Source organism: Ambystoma mexicanum, chromosome 6p, assembly GCF_040938575.1.
Source record: "Ambystoma mexicanum isolate Mex_15411 chromosome 6p, UKY_AmexF1_1, whole genome shotgun sequence".
In the NCBI taxonomy this organism is placed as follows: domain Eukaryota; kingdom Metazoa; phylum Chordata; class Amphibia; order Caudata; family Ambystomatidae; genus Ambystoma; species Ambystoma mexicanum.
Genome location: NC_090935.1, coordinates 772,652,854 through 772,672,475, shown reverse-complemented (window position 1 = coordinate 772,672,475; position 19,622 = coordinate 772,652,854). Strand labels below are relative to the sequence as shown.

At 49.3% G+C, this 19,622-nt stretch overlaps 1 protein-coding gene across 1 annotated transcript in view; it reads right to left on the bottom strand.

Annotated features, from left to right (window-relative positions):
• FAM81B (family with sequence similarity 81 member B) overlaps window positions 1-19,622 on the bottom strand; it is a 627,314-nt gene that overhangs the window by 203,652 nt on the left and 404,040 nt on the right. Inside the window, exon 6 of the mRNA XM_069627645.1 lies at window positions 11,180-11,286. Within this exon, the coding sequence (XP_069483746.1) occupies window positions 11,180-11,286 (107 nt within the window). The remainder of the gene's footprint in view (window positions 1-11,179; window positions 11,287-19,622) is intronic.

The window sequence follows — 19,622 nt, the reverse complement described above, 5'->3', positions numbered from 1 at the left end:
GATGGAGAATCCTAGATCCGTGAGCAGTTGGACAGTCTTCGCTGTGTGTTTGACGGTGAGTTCTCTTGTCCTTGCACGGATGAGCCAATCGTCCAGGTAGGGGTAAACGTGGATCCCCCGCAGGCGCAGCTGCGTCGCTACTGGAGCTAGGCACTTGGTGAATACCCTGGGTGCCGACTTCAAACCGAATGGAAGGGCCTTGAACGGGTAGTGCTGTCCCTGGACCACGAATCTAAGAAACTTTTGGTGTCGTTTTAGAATAGGGATGTGAAAGTAAGCATCCTCCAAATCCAACAACGACAGGATGTCGCCCTCCTCGAGCTGTCCCAGCACGTGCTGGAGGGCGACCATCCTCAACTTTTGGGCCTTGATGTACTTGTTTAATCGACGCAGGTCCAGGATGGGTCGCCAACCGCCTGTCTTCTTTCTGACGAGGAAGTATCGTGAGTACACTCCGGAGCCCCGGAGCCTCTTTGGGACAAGCTTGATGGCTCCTTTCTTCAGCATAGCCCTTACTTCCAACAGCAGTTGAGGGACGTGGTTCTCCTTCCTGGCCATGGGAGGGATGCGGGGGCGCTTCTTTAGAAATTCGAGAGTGTGCCCTTGGGCCAGGGCATCCAACACCCAACGGTCGGTGGAAATGGACTCCCACACGCTGACGAACTTCGCCAGCCGGCCTCCCACCGGGGTGCTCAGGTGGGGGCCTGACGCTACGGCCGGTTCAGTCCTGCTTGGCAGCGGACTTGCTGCCTTGACCTCCTTGGCGACGACGACGAGATCCTCCTGACTTGCCTCGGCCTCTATGGGCCTCTTGCGATGAGCAGCGAGCCACCTGGTGGTACGTCGAGGAGCCACCGCCGAATCCTTTGGAGGCACCTTGCTTGCCTCCGGAGTTTCGAAAGGGCAGCCGTCGTTGCTGCAAAACTCCTAAGGCCCGAGGGTCTCCGTGTTGGTCTTGATGTCCTGCAGAGATTCATCTACTGTCTTTCCAAACAGGTTGTTCCCGTTGAAGGGCATGTCCAAAACTTTGGTTGCATGTCCTGACGGAAATCAGTCGCTTTGAGCCACCCCCGTCGCCGAAGGCAAACACTGTTGCCCAACTGGCGGAAACCGGTGTCAGCAATGTCCGTGGCCACCTTTATGGCGTGGTCCGACGCCACCTCACCTTCCTGCAAGATCTCCAGGGCCTCAGCCCTCTTGTCGTCCAGGAGGAAGTCCAGCAGGGGAGCGACCTTCAACCACAACGCCCTGTCGTAGCAGGCCACAATCGCTAGGGCGTTGGCTGCCTTAATTGTCGTCGCTGCCGACGAGATGACTCGTCGTCCCATGGTGTCCAGTTTCTTCCCCTCACCGTCTGGTGGGGAGGTTGAAGTTGAAGCCGTCGCCCCACCCGCTTTCTTCTTGGCCGCCGCCGAGACGACCGAATCCGGGGTCGGCTGCGCCCTAAGGCACAAAGGGGCGGAATCCGAGACCCGGTACTTCTTCTCATACCGGTCCCTCTTGGCGGGCGTCATGGACGGGTTCTTTAGGAGAGACAGCCCTTCGTCCCAGATGTTGTCAAGTAACAGGACCGAGAGGACCGTCTTTCTCTTGGCCTCACGCCGTTGATAGAGGAACCTTCCTTCTTCTGTTCTTCGGGGCAGAGCTGGAAAAGCTTGGATGCCCTGGCAATCATGACATGGAAAGAGCCAATTTCATCGGACGGAGAGGCACGAGGGGGTGGTGGTGGTGGTGGCAGGTCCATCCCGTCGTCACCACCGTCGTCATTCGTCCCCGTCGTGGCCGTATCCATTCCCATTTCCTCCCTAGGATCAGGGGAAGGCGATGAAGGCTGAGAGGGCCGCAAAGGCTGGAAGGTGGCGGTGGATGAACTCTCCTTCGTTTGCCTGGAGGGCTTCCCAACGTTCCCAGTTCTGCTGGGTCGTCCCTCTGGAGTAAGGGTAACCTCGTCCTTATCTACGTACATAAGGCTCGGATTGCCATCAAGATGGCCCCCGAGTTGTCCTGAGGTTCGGGCACCGGCTGCGACGGGCGTGACGGTTGGGGTGTGGAGTCCTCCTCCTCCACGGGCTCGTCGGCGCCACCTTTGCTCTCTTCGTCCGCCTTGTCGGGATTCCTCCCGTGGGAATGACCTCCTCGAACCTCTTGCTGAAGACCTTCACGACTCCAACCAGCTCCTCTTCAGAGGCTGAATCCGTGTCTGTGATGGCCACCGCCCCCCCCCTTTTTCCACCGGGGTTCTCACGGGGGTCTTATCGATGGCAGTGGCAGGGAAACTCTGGGCCCCGAGGTCGCCTCCACTGGGGTAGCCACTGGGGTAGGCCTCGATGGAGGCCTTTGCCGGGTGAATCAAGGCCTTCACCACCTTGGGCGCACTCCAGGCCTTCACCTTGTGGGGAGGGTCACTACCTCGCTCCCCCTTGGCTGACTCCTTCGAGATCGACCGGGGCCTCTCCAGAAGCTTACCCAGGTTCTCGGATTTTCTCTTCCCCGAGCCAGAGCGTTGGCTCGTGGCTTATGGTGTCAGTGAAAGTGCACCCTGCCTGACAGCCGAGGAGCCCGACCCTTTGGCGCTCCCGGTGCCTGCAGACTCATGCTGCTTTGCCTTCTGTTGGGCCCCCATCGCCCTCACAGGACTTAGAAGACCACTCGGACTTATTCTTCTCACCTGCTGGACCCTTCTCCAGCCAGCTGGTGAGGCGGATCCGACGATCCCTCATAGTCCATTCTGACAAGTTCTTGCAAAACGCACAGTCCTTCTCCAAGTGCGTTTTGTCTTCGTGAAGGCAGTAGAGACATCTCGAATGCTCATCCTCGTTGAAAACATTCTGTAATCCGCATCCAGGGCAGTTCCTGAACAGCATGGATCCGGGCGTCGAGCTTCCCTTGTCCTGGGCCATGTCCACAAGGTAGGCCTCAGATCTTCTGGAATGCTCCGAGAAGCGTAACTAGACGAAACTTTGCCCTTGAGGGGCGTAGAAAATTCCGAAACGGGTCCCCGTTGATCAGAAGTAGAAACGGTGGAGCTTGAGACTCGATTGACTGAAAAAATGAGATTAAACTCATTGAAAAAACGCAAAATGCAGTAAAAGCTTGAGAGCTATAGTACGAGTACTCCCAACACTTGAACGTGCGGTAAAAATCTGAGGATGGCTGCCAGGGGAGGGGCTTAGGGAGAGGGCAGTCATTGGCTGGGGCAGTATGACCCAGAGACCAGTGATTGGTTACTACTAAGAAAGACAGATCAGAAACGAAACTGATACTGATTTTTTTCTTTACCGAGGATTCCCAGCCTGATGACGGGGAATATTCATGAGCATGTGAATCCATGCCAGACCCCATGCTGGAGAAGGATAGATGATTTTTGCTTTAAATTCTCTAATATCCTTAGCCAGTGTTTTTGTTTTTTAAATGTAATGTAGATATTTTAAATTCATCATCTTGCTGATTGATTTCCCTTAGTTCCTTGAACGAATCAGACATTATCTATGTGAATTATTAGTCTTAATATATACCACTTTGCAGATAATTAAAAGAATGGGGAGATCCCATCTTTACTTCCATATGAGCAGTATTTTTGATACAATAATTTAAAGAGGATCCCGCTCCCACCCCAAATTGAGGCCAATGCAACGCGCGAGGGTTATTAGCTATGATAGGCGGTGCTAGACAAGGTGGGGCATCAAGGCCATCTGGCCCATTAAGTTGCAAAACTAATAAAATAACATGCTTTATTGGTTGTGGTAAATGTTCCTTCCACCCTTCCTTTCTTCCTTCTGCACTCACTATTCCCGTCTTTTCTTCCTTTCTCCCTACCGTGTTCCCTCTCTTTCCTCCTTCTAGAAACCCCCTTCCATTCTATCTTTCTTCAACAATCCCTCCTTCAAATCTCTTGCTGTTTTTCACACTACCTACCTCTCCTCCATTCCTCTCCCCTCACTCCCTATCTCTACTCCTTCCATCCCTTTCACTATGTAGCTCTCCTCCATTCCACCCACACTCTGTGCATCTCTTCCTATTCTCACCCTGACTCCCTTCCTCTTCTCCTTCACTTCACCGCACTGCCTAACTCTTCTCCCTTTTTCCTAACTCCCTCCTTCTCATTTACACCACTTCAATTCCCACCACTCCTCCTTCAGTCCACTTCATTCCCCACTTATCTTCATTCATGCCACCTCCTTCCTTACCTCTACTCCATTGCTCTACCTCACCCACTACCATTCTTCAATTGCTCTACCTCACCCCCTACCTCTCCTTCTCCTCCACTCCCTACATTGCCTCCTCTCCCCCTCACGCCCTACCTCTTCTCCTTCGCTACACCTCACTGCCTACCTCTTCTCCCTCTTCTTCTTATTTGCACCACTTCAATTCCCCTCCACTCGTGCTTTGGTCCACTTCTTTCCCGCTTCTCCTCCTTCGCACCACCTCCTTCCTTACTCCCCTCCCCGAATTCGCCAGGAAAAACACTTTGGTTACCTACATACACCACAAGGAGTGTGTGTTCCAAGAAGGCCGCCTAGGGGCCTGATGCTCCTCCACCCACTTAAAAGTGGGACCTTCCCACAAGCTGCCTGGCTCGGCTTGGCCCTGGTGCCTGCTTAAGTACCAATCCGGCGCCGGCAGGCGTAAACCGGCCCACTTCCCTTAAGCCCAGGAACTAAGGCTGACTCCTGTCCTCAGCCTGTCCCAGCCTGTCCCAGCCGGCCTCTGCAGCACCCACCACCTTCCAGGGAGAAGGAGCTCCTTCCAGCCACTGCAGGAGCAGTGGTGAAACCAAGGACTGGAAGCCTTGTGTACTGCACAAATGCAGTAAGCAATCCTCACAAAAGCACTCGAAATGTGTTTTATACCACATTCGTCATTGAATCCGAGCAATTTAATGCTCTAATTGAATAAGGCAGAAGCACCTTCATTGCGCCCTTATTTGCAGCTTATTACGCCAAATTCGGCAGGAAAAACACTTTGGTTACCTACATACACCACGAGGAGTGTATGTTCCAAGATGGCCGCCTAGGGGCCTGATGCTCCTCCACCCACCTACTAGTGGGACCTTCCCACAAGCTGCCTGGCCCGGATAGGCCCTGGTGCCTGCTTAAGCACCAATCCGGCGACGGCAGGCGTATGCCGGCCCACTTCCCTAAGGCCCAGGAACTAAGGCTGACTCCTGTCCTTAGCCTGTCCCAGCCGTCGCCACTTGCCAGATCCACCTATCTGCCGCCGGACTGCTGACAAGGTAACTCTAACCTGCTACATCCTGTCCTGACACCTTCAACAGTACTCTTGTGGCGCACCTCTCCCTCGTAACCCGCCTCTCTACAATTAAGGCGCCTCCGTGCATACTGGACTTCCATAGCCCCCCCCACCAACCTGCACGATCATCTACCATGCCATTGCTCTTCGCTTGTCCATGACATAGCGCTTCATCAGCGTCACGACCCGTTACCTTAGTTGATGCCTACCGACTGCCCCTGGCTCCGCGAGCAGAAACAGCCTTTCGCTCAACTCGGCTCAGCTCTCGTCTAAGTTACACATATACGCCCGGCCTCCCACTAGCCAACCACTGAACTCTGCCACAGATCCCGCTCCCACCGATTGTGCTGCCCAATTCATTATTAGACGTATTGTATGTGATCTAATGTATACTTTGAATGCCCGCCTATTCACTGCCCATTGTGAGCCTGCTTATATTACATGCGCCTCGCATCTCAACTGCTACCCGATTGGTACTAGTTACCAGCATACAGTTCTTTATCGTACCCAAGACCTAGTTGATGTTGTATGCAAGTGATATCATGTTAACATTTAAGCTTGCCAACTGCCTACTGCGAGCCTATCTGTATTATCTGCGCCATGCATCTTAATCCGAGCCTGCAACTTGTTACTAGCTGTTAGTCATTAAATCACTGCCGAATGCCCGATATATGACTACCATTAGACACTGTACCTAACTGACTGTTTGCTAACCTCCTAGGGCCTAGCCCAAGCACTATACCTGTGAACCCAAAACATAATTATCACTAGCTACCATTGTATCGTATACCTTACTGGGAGTTAGTAACCATCTACTGCTAGCACCCTAGCTCCACCTGCTTTTGGCGCTATTAAGCGCGGCTACACTCATTGGTAACTTTGGCCACTGTGTAATGTTCTACGACCACTGCCAGCCCATTCCTTTCTCTTGATTTATGCAACTCGCTTGCATCAGCCTCTTGATTATTGATAGCCGCCACTCTTAATTATATACCTATCTAGAGCCCGCCATTTCAGCCTGCCCTTCACTATTATTACCAGACCATGACAGGCCAAATTTGCTTCCACCTCACCCTGGATGTTATGCTCTTCTTGACCATCAGTCTGGTAAAAAACTCTAAGAGATATACTACAGAGAACTCCAATACTGTCCTATACCACACTCGAATCATGACCCCCTCTTCTTACCCGGTCAGTGGTGAGGGCACGCTGGGACTGTATACCCCAGCCCCCTGCACAACGATCATGAGAAACCTTAAACTACGTGCAAGACTTCCCATACTGTATGAACCGCTAGCTAGATCCCTCCCATCTACGAACAAGAGAACTAACCTCCTCAAAAGTGGGTGTCCCAACCCTACCAACAGATCCCCTACCCCATCTGCATTACGCAAATGGGCCACACTGTCAGGCTCAGCCCCGACACAACTGGCCTTGAATACTTACCCTTCACATATGAAGGGTACCAAAGCCCCTAAGGATCACTACATCAAAAGGAGCTCTACTTAATGTGAGATCCCTCATAGCTCATGCCATTGACATAACCGACCTTATCACAGAAAATGATCTGGACTTGTTAGCCATCACCGAGTCCTGGTTGCACAATGCCGCCGGACCAGCGTTCTCGCTTGCCATCCCAAAAGGTTACACTATCTCCAGACAAGATAGGGAGGATTCCCGGAGAGGAGGAATTGCTATCATATCTAAAGAAAACCTCTCCATTAGATCGATCCCGCACCAAACTATTTACTCATGTGAAATTCTCTCTGTCAAAGTTCCACTAAATAATTCCCAATCGCTTACCATACATGTAATCTATAGGCTGCCTGGCCCCTTAGGCTCATTTGAGGAGGACTTGAATAACATTCTCTCCAACATCCTCAAGCCCACCTCCCAACTTCTGTTGCTAGGTGACTAACTTAGGATTTTACGACCGAGCAGACAAACAGGCCCAGGATATTGCCAACACCTTGGAGACCCTAGGACTATCTCAAAATTTAAATAAACCCACTCACATCAAGGGACGAAGCCTAGATTGGGTAGCCAATTATGATTGCACAGCAACTATTACCTCTATCTTCCCCCAACCATGGACGGACCACTCTCTTGTATCTTTTACACTATCTACCACCAGACCTCAACCATTGGGCTCACAAGTAGTGCACCCTTGTTTGACCAGAAATAAAAAAAACATCACTGTAGACAATGTGCTTCCTAATATTCTCCCAATGTTAAACACCCTGCCAAACAACCTTGACCCAAGCACCCTTGTACAGGAGTACAACAATATCATGCTGACCACATTAGACAACATTGCCCCACTTAAGCAGAGACCAAGCAAAAATAGAGCACACCTCAACAAGTGGTTCACGCCTAAACTAAAAGACCTACGCACATTGAAAAGAAAGTGCGAAAATACCTGAAGACTCCACCCATCCAGTGAGAACAAAAATAAGCTATCCTCAATATCAACACAATACAAAAATGAAATATATCTAGCAAAAAGAAACTCTTATAATGAACGTATAGCTAACTCCAATTCAAGCATGAAAGAACTATTCTCCATATTAAAAGAACTGGAGTTGCCTATCCCAACACCTGACGTCTGCATTAAAAATAAAACATGGTGTTCTGAGATTCAACAAGCCCTTACCAACAAAATAAGCACCTTACAGAATAAAATAAAAACTAAAAAAGATGATTTGAAACTAACACATCCTATCAATTCCCTGCCACCCAATGGCATAACTCTGGCACAAAATAACAGTTTCCGTTTCACTACAATATCTGTACTAGAGGTAGAAAAAATCATTCTATCACTTAAACCCTCGAACTGTAAGGGTGATGCCTGCCCAGCACACATTATAAAAGATGCGGCCAGAGACCTCTCCCCTTTCATATCTAAACTCATTAACAGCTCATTCTCCACGGGAATTGTCCCCGCCAACCTCAAATAATCTTGGGTACTCCCACTACTGAAAAAGCAAACACTAGATCCTCTTATCGCTACGAACTACCGCCCGATCACGACGGTACCATTTTTACTAAACATCCTGGACAAAGCGGCCTATGTTCAGATACAAAAATACCTCGAGCTCCATAATCTCCTAGGGATTAGACAATCAGGCTTCCGACCTCTAGACGGGACGGAAACGTCTCTGATAGACCTAAAAACACGTATCGATGAACTGAGAGACAGTGGGAAGACTGCCCTTATCTTACTACTTGATCTCTCTGCAGCATTCGACCTGGTGGACCACAAGGTCCTCTGCAAAACCCTGAGTTCTGCTGATGAGATCAGATGGATCGAATCCTTCTTGAGTGACAGAACAATAAGAGTGTTCTCCCCATCAGCAGAGGCTGACCCGTCCCCAATCACCTGTGGGGTGCCCCATGGCTCCTGAGTATCACCCACCCTCTTCACCAAGCCACTGTTCGACGATTTGGACCTTCTGGGTATCACCTACACTAACTATGCAGATGATACACAGATTCTCCTCACGCTTTCTGGGGATCATGACAAGGACGTGGCGCTGGTGAATAAGATCTATCTCATCCTTCAAGCATGGATGGCCACTCACGGCCTCTGCCTGAATGATAAGACAGAGTTGATAATTCTGGGCACCCCTTCCAACATCTTCAAATTAGGCTCTGCATACACCTCTTTCATTATTGATGGTAATAATATCAAAGTCTCTAAGGAGGTAAAAACCTTGGGATTCTATCTGGACGCTACTATGTCCTTTAATAGGCAAGTGAATTCTCTTGCATCTACCACAGCTTACAGTTGCAAATTCATTAGCGCAGGCAAGCCTTTCCTGTCTAATGACAACTGCATTATTCTGGCCAGAGCACTTATCCTATCAAGACTAGATTATTGTAATGCCCTCTACTGCGGCACTAGCAAAACTAACATCCATAAACTCCAAATTGTACAAGACAATGCTCTCAGAGTTGCTCTAGGCATCAACAAAAGAGCACACATGACCCCTATTAGATGCCAATACAAATGGCTCTCCGCACAAGACAAGATACAGCTAAAAACTGTAAAACTTTCTCCTTAACTCACAAGGCTCTACATAATGCTGCCCCTATCTACCTCATTGACAAACTATCGAGAAGATCCTCCACCAGACCCATCAGAACCATCAATGCTAATTGTCTCGTGGTACCGAGATTCAAATCTACTAAGATTGGTGGCAATAGCTTTCCAGTGAAGGCGGCTAAACTCTGGAACTCCCTACATCACGACTTAAGAGCTGACCAATCCTACCTTCATTTCAGAAAGAGCTACATCGCCTTTCTCAACGAAGCATGACTACTGCATAACCGCTTTGTATCCAATCTTCCCTCCGACTCGCCTGTGTAAATGTTATCTTATTCTCTCCCAAATGTATTCTATGATTGCATAATATGTACATACTTTGTAAATTGCACCTATCATTTGTCCTCTGTAATTACTACTATGTCACTGTGTTGCTCAATTTGTAACTTGTAAGCTTTGCATATCCTTCTTTTGCTGCGCCCTGTTACCCTTGGGTCTGGTGCACATTAGAAATTAAATAAACAAACAAACAAACATCATTCCCCACTTCTCCTCCTTGCTCCACCTCCTTCCTAAAATCTACTCAAATGCTCCACCACACCCCCTACCTCTCCTCTCCTCACTTCCTATCTCATCTCCTTCCCTTCCCTTCCCCTCCCTTCCCTTCCCTTCCCTTCCCTTCCCTTTCCCTTCCCTTCCGTTAGTTACCTTCCTTCCTTCCCTTCTTCCTTCTCCGCAGAGCATAGAGTCAAACCTCCACTCGCATTCCACACCAGTGTCTTAACGGTCTAGCAGTCATGCGCACCCTAGAATCCCACACGGAGAACATGGACTGCATGACTTGATGCGCGGCGAGCAAAGAAGTGTGGGGCACAAAAGAGCGGATGCCTCTTCCCCCACAGCGGCCGCATCACCCATAAGTGTGCGTAGAGTAAAACTCTGGTTATCTACATGTATATTATGCTACAGCGCAGCGGCTAATAACCCCTGCTATAACCATGGCCACCTCTTTCATAGAATCAGTGCACAACAAACGCCTTCTTTTATTTAATGTTGGGATTACTGCTGGAAATAGCCCATAGCAACATCTACCCTTCGCCTTTCTTTGTAAACTCCAACCCATCGAATTGCTACCCAAGGCCTCACTGGAATAAAATGAATAGTCCACATTACAGCATCACTAGACTGCACAGTCCTCATATGCAAACCCAAATGGCGCAAGTGGGCCTTGTCCCACTGCACCTTGAGTTGAAAAGGAGGTAGGCATTTGTGTCATTGCCTCCTGCTGGCCATTAGGGGTTTGAGGACACCCTTCCCCACTACTGACACAATCTGCCTCTTCCCCGGTAAATATAGAGACCCAACTCACCAACCAGTTCTGTTTCTTCTAGATCAAGCGCCAAGAGGCAATTTATGTGGCCTATGTTGCACTTGGAAAATTCACTTTCCACCATCCCGCCTTCCACATGACATGATATATGATATGGCATTTTTAACGCGCCTATTCACAAGTGTTTCAAGGCGCGAATCGTGACATCACAACAGATGTGTTTGTGCAATGCATGTTTAAATAAACATATGTTCTATTATAACTTGTCCATACCCTCTCTGCATGCATCATTAGAATGTACCAGCTTCTATTCCCTGGTTTCGTTCCTGTCCTTATCATGCACCCCCTGCAGTTCTCGCTTTCCACTGGAATGTTATGGTGGCTGCACAGGTTTTAATGAAACCTTTAGTATATGTTTCTCTTGGCTGCCTCTTGATTACACCATTAGGGCCGGGCTGGCAATGCACACAGATTAATGGAGGCAGTTCCCTGGTCTGGGCTAGCACCGTCCATCAGAGTCCATTAATGTAATTACAAATCTCCCATTCACTTACTTGATATCTAGGAGCTGAAGCTCGTGGGACTGCTCGCCCTGGGCTGTCTTGACTCTGGAGCTCTGCTCAGTAATGGACGTTTCCATCTTTCCTAATAACTGCATTACCTGATTTAATTCAAAAGAGAAGAGCATTATGAGCCAACACAATCTTTTCTGACATGTTTCACTTCCATCCTTTTCTTGTCAATCAATTGATGCAGCCCACATCACATTCTGAAGTGTTTTCAATAAAGGTTTCACTTGCCAACTGTAAACTATAGCCACCGTTTTCATTTGTGAAAATATGCCCAAAATGTTAGCGAACATGTAGAAGTATAGATGGACAGCTGTTGCGGTGAGGCCTTCGCGGGGAAGGTGGAGTATCGGGCAATAAGAAGGACCAGGAACCGCTGCAAGAGGTAAGGGATTTTATTTGAAGTGAAGTTCCGCTCCCAACATGGGAGCTGCACCATCAACTCTCCAGTCATGCCACCGAACGCCCGGACGTAGCCGCACATGTCACAGTACAACCCGCTACACTAGCCATCAACTGCTGGGATGTATGTTCCAGAGAGGAGTGATTTCTGATAGACAATGGGAGCAAAGCTTGATTTATCTATGATGTCCTACAGAGCTCACAGGTGGAATACACGCCCTAGTGGAAAGCTACACGGGAAAGATAGCTCAGGGGCAACACTCTGGTCTTGTAAACAAGACTACACTGAGCAGCACGGGTCCGGTACCCTCTCCTGGCATCAAGTGCAATGTAAGAAACCAATGAATTCTTATTTAATGATATAATGCTGTGCATGCCCTCCATGCACCCCTTTTCCACCCCCTTCACTGCTCCTAATGGACCAGCGTGGTAGGGGTGTAGAGTGGAGGCATGAGGGGACTATATGCAACATTACAACATGCCAAGCTCCCTCTCCGCCGACCCTACAGCAGCACCGTTTCTTGGCTCGTGCGAGGCAGGCGATGGCGCAAGCTAAATAGCTCAGGAGGTGGGCACAGTAAGGGTCCCACCCGGAAAGCTGCTTCTGAGCTTGTAGGACAGCAGATTTAAGCAGCCTTCTGTGCCGGTGATTGCTCCTCTGCAATGTGCAGCTTGCTGCTCAACTTGTAGATCACTGGGATGTGTTCGGAATATGCAAACAAAGGCATGCATATTCCAAACGCAGCATGTGAGGTGCTCTGGAGTTACACACCTTTTGCCCCTCATTCTTTGTGCTGATAGCCTTTCAAGTGGAGCAATTTATAAGTGATGGCTCACTTAACAAGCCATTGTTTTTACACAGTATCTGCCTGACATTTCAGTAATAAGACCTGAACATGGGGCATTTTTATTCACCAGGCCAGCAAAAGTATCAGTTAGCTGACCAAACCCATGCATTCTTCAAAGACAATTAATGGGTCACACTGAACAGCTTTAAACAATTATCTTTGTTTAGGTTTCTTTATTTGACACACCAAACCTTTTTTTTAATATATATATATATATATATATATATATATATATATATATTACTTTTTAGTTACATATGGTGCATCCCTGGGAAGGTCAACTCTAATTTTCTTGCTTAAGTATTCTAGTGGCTGCTTTGGGACATGGACTAAATGCATCTGCTCAGCATCAAAGGTCTTTTAATTGTCTAAACAAGTCAGCCACTGCTTAGTGCGCACACCTGATGGCAACTCAATGTCACCTGGAACCTTGATTAGGAAAGTAGAGTTCATTGTGTGTCACCGTGCAGACAGTAGTTCAGGGCAAATCAATGCAGTGATATGTGTGCACCAATGATTTGTGCGGTGCACAAATCACCACCCTGTTGGTTAATGACGTCTGTGTGGTGCTCCCTTATGTAACAGAACATATATATATATATGATATATATACGATATATATATATATATATATATATATACACACACACACCTGTTTTTGTCTGATGTGCCCAATGTCCCTATAAGAGCACACTGGGATGTTTTGTGTATGTGGCTCTGATGAGCATGCCATACTTTGCCCACACTTAAACACCTACAGCAATCAAAGACGTTGCCTCAAATTGTAAATTCACTAGGCCAAACGCCATGTCTACACTGCCACACCATGATTTTCACTAGCTGCAGGCCAGCACTAAGAGATGCTAACGTCAGCTTTGTTAGATAAAGCATGGGCCTGCTCTTTTTTGCCAAAATGACCCAGAGGCCTGCGTAATAGTGAGGAGGTAGTGACTGAGGAACTGTGGACCCTTTACCATGCACCATAAGCGGGTTTGGTTTAAAACCCTTCATTGGTTTATTACTGGTCAGGCTAAAGTTTGAAAGAGATACATTCCTTTCTGTGTAGCCTTTCTTTGCATTGTTTATTGGGTCTCTCTTGTGCGGAAACCTGCCCCATCTGTAGATATAATTCCCTAAAAAATTTTCTGTATCGGGGTTGGCCATGCCCACACTGAGACCCAGCCCTTCTTCCTCTAAAATTCTTCAGAAACAAGAAGCAAAATAGCCCTTGTTGCCGATTCAAGTGGCTGATGTTGCAGGCATGTTATACTCGCATCCAAAACCGTAAGCTGTCCAAATGAGCATGCATGGTTCATGGTTACAAACACTTTAATGTTAGGGTGAGTATTGTGAACGTGATGTGAGCACCAAGCCATGCATCTGTTATGAATTTATAGATTAACACATTCAATTCTTTTATCACAGATTTGTTTACCAAATGTATACATCTCTGATCAATGTTATAGTCCTGAAATGCTCTGTGATTTAATGGAAGGCATACAGGAATCCTCATTGGTGCTGTTTGTCCGCTTTCCCATTCTCAGAGAGATATTTTGAACAGTACAATAAGAATGTACCAGACTGTGCATCTTGAAATGATAACCTTCTATCAGAAAATAATTCATATGGTTAGTCTAGTATTGGCCCTTGCGAAATACAAGTGAGGTGGTACGAATAGAACACATGAAACACAGGGCCATTGGTCAGTGGGCCCTCAGACCTCGTCAGCCTGGTAACACCACAGTGTGCCAGTACGGACAGTTTGAAACTGCATTCAGGCAAGGCCTTTCCTAAGAGCCTAAGCGCAGGTGACAAAAAACATTTACTTTAGTAGCAACAGCTGTATTTTTCACATTCTATTTCTACTGTAAAGTACTTGAATTACAATGTAATGAAACCAGCTTCATTTATATAGCAATTATTTATTCATATTGAGGAGGGGCTTTGTCACATGACAGAGGTGTAGTTTGGGAGTGACGTGTGCCAGTCGGGGGAGGAGGAGCACATTCTGATGTTTCACCCTGGGCAGCAAGTTGGCTAGAAACTGCCCTGCCCCACAGTAACCGAAAAAAAGTAAAAAAATGATATCAGGAAGAAATAATGCTGTATCCCCTGCTATCATAGCAGTTGATCATGAATACCATAATCCTCTGCCATGACGTCACAGTAGGAAAGTGCAGCACCCAGGAATGAAAATCGTTCTTACTGGCTTTCTCTGGAACGAATCCCCTACGGGCTGTCGCAACTGGAGTCAGTATCACAACCTAACTCCTCTACGGGTTGTCGCAACTGGAGCCAGTATTACCTGATGCTTCCTTCACACGTTTCGGCGCATGAAACTCTACACTGAGTGTGAATGGTGTTCTCCTCAGCATGACACAAAGATTAGCGTGGCTAACTGCACAAACAATGATGTTGTTTCAGGTATTAAGGGCAATCCTTAGACACACGGGTCCCAGTCACACACCTCTTTCCGTGCTGGCGTGTGCAATGTGCATACTCAAGTGGAAAAAACGCGCACTTTGCATGTGGTTGGCAGCTCTTAATGTAACTGCATATGCAAATGTCAATTCACAGACAGGAGAGGCAAATGGATGCCCTCGGGAACATAGGCTCTCTCTGCAAGTTCCCCTGCTGGGCCTGTCCTGCATTTTCACTGGTCAGGCCTAGGGAAATCAAAGTGCAGGCCTATGACTGCACGGCAGATCACAAGCTTTTTGATTGATGGTTTACATTTTCACCTCAGAAACATGGTTGGTAATGCAGAGAAGGCAAAAGACGCGGCCTCCCATTAACTGCTACGCATTTATTCATGTCTGTGCAAATAGGACGAGCATACTCGTCCTCAGCACTTAAGAGGTTAAAGGCTTGAGACTGGCAATGCACACTCAGCACCCACACGTGCCCAGAGAACCCCAAACACGTGGGTGCTGGTGTGCAATGCAAGTCTTGCTGACACATGCACGGTCCAGGATGTGACCGCCTGGCGCATGCAGCCGGGACTTCCTTCTGTGAGCGGCTCACCTTTGTCAAGGGACCCACATGCAGACACTGCGGGATGCAGGATGCGAGGAGCACTTTGCTTGCTGCACTGTGCAACCAGCACTCTTTTTGGGCCTACGACACAGTCATTATTATAATGGCATTGAGGCAGACTCGTTAGAGTGACATTTCTTAAAATGGAGCAGATACAATGTCAATAAAACAACATTCTAGTTCTCCACAATAAATGAAACACTTAAAAAGAATATCCTTGCAAAACAAAAAAAAGCCAACAAAGGAGTGAGCACAAATTCGAAAGAAAAAAAAAAAAGATGTCTGCAGTGATTTAACCACCAGGCCGAACTGCAAAAGTGGATTCCTTTTTCCACCTATAGAACACAAACACCCTGTAAGCCCCTCCCCCACACACCCCCCCTCCCGAACGATCTGGCACCTTCTCACAGCAGGCTCCATCTTGTAACTGCCAGCAACTGACAGGATGCACAGAACACTTAGGCACTTGTCACGCCACAGCATCATTACTCACTCAGACAGTATAATGCGTCACAACACACCCCCTCTTCACACAAACCAAACACATAGAGAAAGGTTTCCTAAAGGGAACCTTAGCTTTCTTTAGAATCTAGGTTTGTGGAGGTGTGTATTGTTGTTATGTGGCCCCCGGGACCCCACACACGCATGCATCCATACAGGCACACAGGAAGGACACGGGACGCGATGTTATCTCGTCCGCGTCCCGGCGGGAACTGCCGCACGGGCGCACTTTATTGCAAGCGCGCATGCGCGAGCCTCGTTGTGGCCCGCGCATGCGCGCTATCCGTAACTCGGGACGTCACATCCCTTTTCAACTTTAACAAAAATGGAACACAAACTTGCGGGGTACATAGACCCCAAAACAATTGGTGGCCTTGAACACAGCCGTTAGCAGTTACACTTACGTCCCATCAGGTCTTCTCGGCTTAGTTGCCCGAGTCTAGTACATAGTCCTTGAGATAGCCTGGCAACCTCCGCTCTCGGCGGACGGGATATCTTGGTGGGGTCTCGGCCCGCATGGGACAGCCGGGTTCGGCTCCAGCTGGGGCGTGTTGCCCGTTCTCGCCTTGGTCGGCGGGTGGTTCCTCCGTGCTTGTGGCTTCCTCCGGTGCTTCATTCTCGACTGGATTTTCCATTCTCTTGAAGAACGACCGGTTGCGTGTGACGGTCCCTCGATCGCAGGCCGCCGTTACCATCGTGCCCTTCACATGGGTTACCTTCCACGGGCGTGGCTCAAATGGGCGAGACAGTTTGCCTTCCGGGTGTCGATTCCTGACCAACACCGTGTCCCCTACCCGCATTTCCTTTTCCTGCAACCCTCGTCGTTCACTTTCCTTTTCGTTGCGCCTGACTCGCTCCTCCCGAATCTTCTCATTGTCGATAATTCCGGGTGTTTGGCCTTCTTCCTCCGGTAGCAGTCCTCTTGGGCATCGTCCGAATAGTGCTTCCGCAGGTGCCACTCCCGTGGACTGGTGAGGCGTCGTGCGGTATTCCCTTAGAAATTCCACGAGTTTTCTCTCCAAGTCTGCCCCGCTGCTGGCGGATATTCTTAGGACTTTGTTGAGGGTCCGCATCATCCTTTCGGCTTCCCCATTGGCCCGTGGCCAGAGTGGGGACACCCTGCGATGTTGGATTCCTCTTTCCTTGAGGTAGGTGGCGAACTGGTAGCCGGTGAACGGCGGGCCGTTGTCCGAGCATATAAGGTCTGGGAACCCATGTGTGGCAAACATCTTGTCTAGTGCCTTCGTTGAGAATTCCGTCGCCGTTGATTCAACTATCTCTACTTCGGGGTATCGTGACCATTGGTCCACCGCTACCACAAAGTACATGCCCCGTCCTGTTGATCCGAAGTCTACATGTATTGTCCCCCATGGTTTTTGGCTGCGCTCCATAGATCGGATCGGCAGAGCTCTGTCCCCTGGGGTCGCGGCCTGGCACGCTAGACATCTTTTTACAAAGTTCTCTACCATTTTCTCCAAGTCCGGGAACCATACTTTTGCTCTTAACCGTGCCTTTGTTTTGACCACTCCCTGGTGGCCAACGTGTGCCAGTTCTAGTATCCGGGATCTCAGCGTCCTTGGCACGACAATTTGGCGTCCTCTCAGTATGAGCCCGTCGTCCGAGATGGACAGCTCCTCTCGCACCTTCCAGAGCGCTTGGAGGTCTCTCCGGGCCACTTCTTGTCGGCGCGAGTTGTCCCGCAGCACCTCTCTCCAGTCGCCGCTTCTGATTGCCGTCCGGACAATGCCGAAGACCTCGTCGTTGGCTGATTCCGTCGATATGGCTGCTCTTGATATCGCCGTTGGAAGGGAACCTTCCACCACTTGACATAGTCCGTGACAGTCACTCGCACCAATGTCTGTATCTGGACTCTCTTTGTTGGGATGGCGTGATAGGTAGTCTGCCGGATTGTTGGTGCCTGGCCTGTACACCAGTCGTACCCCATACTCCATCAGGGCCAGCATCCACCTTTCGATCCTGGGTGGTGGTTTCGATGACACGCCGGCTAGTATTGGTATCAAAGGCTTGTGGTCCGTCACCACCACAACAGGTTTGCCCAGGATGTATAGGCGGAAGTGGCGGTAGCCCCACAGGATGGCTAGTGCTTCCCTTTCAATCTGTGAGTATTTCATTTCGGTAGTGGAGAGGGCTTTACTTGCGTATGCGATAGGGCGCATATCCCCACGTTCGTCAGGTTGCAGCAGTACAGCCCCAACCCCTACCGGGCTCGCATCTACCACCACTTCGGACTCCACTTCAGGGTTGAAATACGCCATGGTGTCGCCATCGGACAGGGCGGTCTTCAGGGTCTGGAATGCCTCTTGCTCCCTGGCGCCCCACTTCCATGCGGTGTCGTTCCTCGTCAGCGCCCTGAGCGGCTCTGCCGTTGACGCTAGCCCTTTGATGAACCGCCCACAGTATGTTACCATCCCCAGGAAGCTTCTCACCTCGGTGGGGGATTGTGGGGCGGCAGCGTTCTTGATGTCCTTGATTTTGGCCGGGTCAGGGGACACGCCTGCTGCATGAAAGATGAAGCCAAAGAAGCCTATGCGGTCCTTGAAGAACTCGCATTTTTGTCGATGTAACGTGAAGCCTAGATTTTTCAGCCTTTGGAGGGTGCTTTCCAGCCTCTTCAAGTGTTCCGATTCCGAGGCTGCGAACACCAGGATGTCGTCACTCATGTTCAACACGCCTTTGAGGCCTGCTAGGGCTCCCCGGATGGTGTTTTGGAATACTTCGGCGGCTGACGAGACCCCGAAGCTTAGGCGTTTGAATTGGTAGAGGCCATCGTGCGTCGTGAATGTTGTTATATACCTCGAGTCAGGGTGGAGTTCCAGCTGATGATACCCTGCTCTTAGGTCTAATTTGGAAAAGACCTTGGCGGCTTGTAGTTCTCCAATGATGTCGTCGAGGGTCGGTGTTATGTGTCTTTCCCTCTTAATCGCTGCGTTGGGCAGCCGCATATCCACGCATATTCTAACCGCCCCGGGTTGTTTTGGTTTGGGCGTCACCACGATCGGGGAGACCCATGGCGTCGGCCCCTCTACTCTCTCTATGATGTCCATGCTGACAAGGGATCGGAGTTCTTCCTCCACCTTTTCCCTGAGGTGGAAAGGTATCCGCCTGTGTTTCAGGGCCGTGGGCCTGATTGAGTCGTCTATGTGGAGTCGCACCGGGGGCGCTCTCAATTTCCCAATCCCCTCGAAGATGCCTGAGAATTTGTTTAGCAGTGTCTCAATGTCTATCTGATATACTTCGTATGCGAAGTGGACGAGGTTTAGTGCCTCAGATGCGGCACAACTGAGTAGGGAGTGTGGGCTAACCTCTGTGACGAAGAATCTGGCCTTAATTGATACTTCCCCCTTGGACACGGGTGCCATGAATACACTTTTGAGAGGCAACGGAGTATCTCCCCCAAACGTGAAAATTTTCGCCATGGATTTGTCTAGTGTTGGAGGGCCTGGGAGTCTCAGGTAGTGCTCCTCCGCTAGAACGCACACCGATGCACCTGTGTCGATGAGGATTTGTGTTGGCACCCCCAATATATTCACTTCGCACTTGGGCTGTCTTTTCCGTTTGCTCCCCGATGCGATGTTAGAGATGAAAAAGACTTCATCTTCCTCTTCTTCTTCTTCTTACTC